Source organism: Dendroctonus ponderosae, unplaced genomic scaffold (assembly GCF_020466585.1).
Source record: "Dendroctonus ponderosae isolate FM_Combo_2020 unplaced genomic scaffold, Dpon_F_20191213v2 Dpon_F_20191213_3, whole genome shotgun sequence".
Lineage (NCBI taxonomy): Eukaryota > Metazoa > Arthropoda > Insecta > Coleoptera > Curculionidae > Dendroctonus > Dendroctonus ponderosae.
The window spans coordinates 14,401,133-14,406,631 of record NW_026018508.1 but is presented as its reverse complement, the minus strand read 5'-3'; the positions used below and the strand labels follow the sequence as shown (position 1 = coordinate 14,406,631).

The following is a 5,499-nucleotide window of genomic DNA, read 5'->3' as shown; positions in this document are numbered from 1 at the left end:
AACGTTTTTTCACATTTTCTGCAAAAGCATTCATCTGAGGCGTTATAAAAATTCCCACTCTATACTTTTGGACCGTTGAACCGGACGTTTTATCAAGAGCAACATTTTTCGCTAGGAATTTTAGTTTGGGAGAAAACACCCATCAAGTTGGAGCAAAACTAAAAAATAGCGGTTTTCAAATATTTTCCTGCATTTTTTGCTCGGAAATCAAAAAACGTTTGCAGCCGGCTTATTGAGGACTTTAAGGGAAAAGTGACTATCAACTTTTTTATACACTTTGGCTTGCTCTATACAGTGCCGTGCAAAAAACGTGTCCATTTGGTTTACTTTTGAAGATAAATGGGGCTTTTTAGAAACAACGTTTTTTCACATTTTCTGCAAAAGCATTTATCTGAGGCGTTATAAAAATTCCCACTCTATACCTTTGGACCTTCCCGACGTTTTATCAAGAGCAACATTTTTCGCTAGAAATTTTAGTTTGGGAGAAAAAACCCATCAAGTTGGAGCAAAACTAAAAAATAGCGGTTTTCAAATATTTTCCTGCATTTTTCGCTTGGAAATCAAACAACGTTTGCAGCCGGCTTATTGAGGACTTTAGAGGAAAAGTGACTATCAACTTTTTTATACACTTTGGCTTGCTCTATCCAGTGCCGTGCTAAAAACAGGTCCATTTGGTTTACTTTCGAAGATAAATGGGGCTTTTTAGAAACAACGTTTTTTCACATTTTCTGCAAAAGCATTCATCTGAGGCGTTATAAAAATGCCCACTCTATACCTTTGGACCTTCTGGACGTTTTATCAAGAGCAACATTTTCCGCTAGAAATTTCAGTTTGGGAGAAAAAAATTAAAGAAAGACCAGCATTGAAGAATACGGTTGCAAAAACTCTTGCAAATTCAAAAATCTACTTGAAAAAACTTGAAACAAAACACTGCAAAGCGAGGTTCTAAGTCATAAAATCCGAAATCGTGTGTGGTCCTTCGAGTGTAAATAAAGATTTAACGTTGGAAATTTAGAGGCTCTGGGTTTTAAAGTAAACACACCATCACTGTCCGTTTATTTTTCTCTGGCCGATTTTACGGATGGTTTTCTTCCCAGCAGTTGATACGTTTATTTGCCTAGGACGAGGCCAAATTGATGGCGAACAACAGAGAATCTCTAACGCCCAAATGGGCATAATAATACTGCATTTGCTACAACTAAACAAAGATTCAAACGGAAATCGCGCATTTTGAAATATTTAAATCCTGAAATATCGGGGCTTTCAATAACTGAACTCTTTTAACGGTCTGCTGCAGATCCTGGCCTTTATAATCGGAAAATTTCGCTTTTTCGCTGAATGTTAAAATCAACGCCACCCTGAATTGCTTAACTCCAGATTTCCCTCGTTATCCACCAGCAGTACAAAAGGTTTGAACGCTTATTTTCCAAGCTTACTCAGTCGTAAAAGGGACGTAATGGACGCATAATGCCCCTTAATGGAAATATTTCTTGCGGCAATCTCAACAAGGAAAAATCGATCGAAAAAGTCCAGAAAATGTTTTTCACATGTTCACCACGTTTAAAAAAAGGCACAACTTCATCTATTTGCATCCCAATTAATGCCAGTGCAAGATTTAATAATTCTCGGAATAAACACTGAAGAAATCTCACACTTCATGGCGGATTTCTCCACAAATCCATCGCGTTGTGAGCATATAAATTGTATGCAAATCGATAAAAATAGGGATAAAGCGACTAATTAACAGCAAGGTCAAGTCTGAGCTCAACAAACGACAAATCAAACAAAGCAATGTTTATTGGAACTTGGGCTAAAGTAATTCCCCACACTGGTGAATTACTTCGTTTAATCCGTGCCTCGGCTTAATGTTAAATGTAGAGACGGCTTAAGAAAAATGTGAAAAAAGCTGCATTAAATATTTGACATAATTTGTAAATTCATTTTAAATGAGTTTTATACAGATAACTTTGTAATTTAATACATTTCAAGCAATCTTCCAATGTACCCACTTTCGGAAAACTGAAAATCTTTGAAATGTGCAAGCGCGAAAAGATCTAATCAGTGTTTTTAATTTATTTATTTTCTCTGTGATTTGCCCTTGAAATTGGACCAAGAAACTGGAAAAATTCCTGTGCCACAGAAGAAACCGAATGTCCTCTCTTGTATGTATAAAAATTTATGAGGGAAGAAGAAACAAAAATCACCAAATTTTGCATTTTTTTGATACTCTCGGTTTGGTTTGTTCCCTAAGTTCTGATTGAATTCTTAGTACTTCTGTTCTTTTTAGTAATGGACAATCCTCTTGTTCCACTGGTTTTGGCCTCTGGTGTAATTTGAAACATTCTTCTGAAGACAAAAGTGTTTGTCTTTCTTATAAAAATACTACAAATTTAGCAACCGCGAGTGAAATCTATCAAATACACTATTTATTGAGCCATTGATCTTTTCTCACATGTTTCTTTGTTCATTTCAAATTAATACCCTTAAAGCAATGCAATATGAAAAAAAGGAATGGTTTCCAGAACTTTTTATTTTTTCTTTGCTCATTCATCGTTTAGCTCCCGCACCTTAAAATTTGCTATCATTTGCTGCAATTCCCATTAAACTCGTTTTAGAAATAGTATTTGCGACTTTCCATAGATTTTTTTCTACCTTTGTTCGCATTTGATTTGATTTTTACTTCTGTTTATTCAAGTTTTACTAACATTCCCTTAAAAAAACATTCTGACTTTTGTAGAAAAACTTAACTAAAGGATTAATCTTTGTCTTGTCTTAATTAATCTTGATTAATTGTTGAAAGCCAGCCCTGTTTTAACCAGAAGAACCTCCAGTGGGCTTATCGGGAACAGTTTATGATATAAACAAGTTGATCTGAGAGGAAGCATCATAATAAACTCAACAATCCGCTGCAGTTGTGCATAATACAAGTGAACTTTCGAAATTTTCAAAATGAATAAATCATCTCTGATTTTGTTCGCAATTTTTGCAACTTTGGTAGTCAGTGTCTACAGTGCCCCGGTGCAGGAAGAACTAGAAGAAGATGAAACCGGTAAGCAAATAGCTTTAGTTCAACTAGTACGTTTAAGAAATTTACTTTTTTGTCCAAATATTTTTTCAAATATCAGTAATAACTTTCCTACTTTTTGTTATTGATTAAACATTTAGAACAATCGATAGAGTGGTGATAAAGCGTACTCTAAAATTGATCAACTACAATGAAAGCGAAATATCTAGACAATTTAATTTCGTAAAGCAATTGCAATAGTAAAAGCGCCTATGAAAATCTCATGCTTCAATAATCGTAAAAAATCAACATTTCCATCGCACCTCGTAAGAAAGCTAACGTTGTCAGCTGCAGTCAAGAGAGAGACCGACATAGCGGTTTCCACGGAAACCAGTCTGTTCTTGTCGCACGCTACCGATGTACCAGGACCGATTGAAATCAGCAAGACTTTTATTTAGTGCTTAACGCGATTAGAGTAGTCGCAATTGCACTTAAATTGCCATAATTGACGGCGTTTTTCGGGCTTTTAGGCCATCAGGAAGAAACTCTATTTTACGACGGTCTAAAATCGCGAGAAATTCACAAATTTCTTAACTCACTAGTTTGGGGAATTGATCAGCGTAAAATTTTATTTGGCACACATTTTCTGTATTTTAAGAAAATTAATTGAAATTGCATACTTTTATGACGTAAATCTATCTTTTAGGACACGTTATTGTGAAAAGAGCGACTTGCGATCTCCTGAGCTTTGAAGTGGCTGGAGTTGCAGTGAACGATTCCGCATGTGCAGCCCATTGCCTCACTCTGAAGAAAAAGGGAGGACGATGCAATGCAAACAAAGTTTGCGTGTGTCGCAACTAATCCACTCCCGACACGATTTGCACACAATTTTTGGCAATAAAATACACTTTTTCTCAATGTTCCTGTTTTATTTCACCAGCTGTGTTTGGTTCAACAAGTAATTTGTAATCGGGGCGCGTATTGAAGGCAAAGCAATCCATCGATGCATTCGATCAGATTCGCCCCTCAAAATCCACATTAGCGGCTGGAAAGTAGATTCCAGGCGCCCCCTCTAATTTATTCTCCATTACTCTCATCAGGTCGCCAGAGGGCGCGTTACACAATATCATGCGCCCCGCTGCTGTCGGGCCCCTGGGGGCCCCAATCTAGATAGAGTTCGGTGCGCGTATAATCGCCGCTACACGATTCATGGACCGAGATAGCAATTTTAGCCGTGGCAGCCTCTCATAAAGCCGGATTAATAATTATAATCAAGAACCCTTAAATAATGGAATATGGGTCGCGACAAATCTCCATCCTCCTCACAGTGATCAATGTTTCATTAAATTTTTGGCAGCAAAATTACTATTTTGACTAGGCAAGATTTATTACTGTTCACATTTTGCCCTCTTAAGTGCTAAAATGGCTAAGAAGAACCCAATTTCCTAATGGATGCAAGCAAAAAAACGACTCTGTCTTGCCACCTTTTACATGGATGCTCGCCAAGCTAAATAAAACGGTGATGCCACATTTCTACTACCCACCTAATGTGACTGAATAGTTGACTTTGTTTGATCTACTAATTTCATCTGATGGCTTGGGTTGCCTTTTTACCTGACACTTCTAGTACGACGTGACTACATTTTTATTCTACACCCAGAACGGCAACCCTGTGTCAGCCAGAGATTTGTTGACAAACATGTCATCATTGTGGTTAGATTTTAAATTGTGCTCTTCAGAACTTAAAATGTTTAAAAATGTCAAACCTGCATCAAGATCACCTTGCTGTGTATGCTCTAAATGAATMAAAAAGAAAGCTCTAAAAGCTCACGGACGAAATTCCGAAATAATAGACATTKTYGGTACATTTTAAGCGTTTTTTGATCGTTYACCATCTTTAGCCGACGATTTTTTYCTTATTATTGACCCAAACACTTCATAAATGCAKATTTGTGACCTTCTTACGTCCAAAGGAATCGACTGAGCTCAAAAAACTCGCATGTGAAATTGTGATTTTTGGTCGAAATTTTTCCAAGGGTGTGGATGTTTTGAAAAAATTAAATTTTTTTCAAAATGTCTTAAATTTTACATCATTTTCAGCTCACGGCYRCGAGGAATGCATCGAACTCATTGAAAAACATGCTAGACGTTTCAGATCCGAAATAATGGACATTTTCGGCACATTTTAAGTGTTTTTTGAGCGTTCACGATCTTTAGCCGACGATTTCTTTCTTATTATTGACCCAAACACTTTATAAATGCATATTTGTGACTTTCTTAAGTCGAAAGGAATCGATTGAGCTCAAAAAACACGCATGTGAAATTTAGATTTTTGGTCGACCTTTTTCCAAGGGTGGGGGTCGATTTTTTTTTTAAATCAAAATTTGCTCAAAGCGTCTTAAATTTTACATCATTTTCAGCTCACGAACGCAAGGAATGCATCGAACTCATTGAAAAATATGCTAGAAGTTTCAGATCCGAAATAATAGACATTT

The 5,499-nt window shown here is 36.6% G+C and overlaps 2 protein-coding genes across 3 annotated transcripts in view; both read left to right on the top strand.

Moving 5' to 3' along the window:
- Nucleotides 1-5,499, top strand: part of LOC109537527 (D-2-hydroxyglutarate dehydrogenase, mitochondrial) — a 53,637-nt gene that overhangs the window by 22,936 nt on the left and 25,202 nt on the right. The gene's annotated exons all lie outside the window — the stretch shown is intronic.
- On the top strand, nucleotides 2,867-3,922 carry LOC109537395 (holotricin-1). Its single transcript, XM_019904098.2, has 2 exons — nucleotides 2,867-3,049; nucleotides 3,711-3,922. Exons 1-2 carry the CDS (start codon nucleotides 2,950-2,952, stop codon nucleotides 3,863-3,865), a joined length of 255 nt encoding a protein of 84 aa, XP_019759657.1. The 5' UTR covers nucleotides 2,867-2,949; the 3' UTR covers nucleotides 3,866-3,922.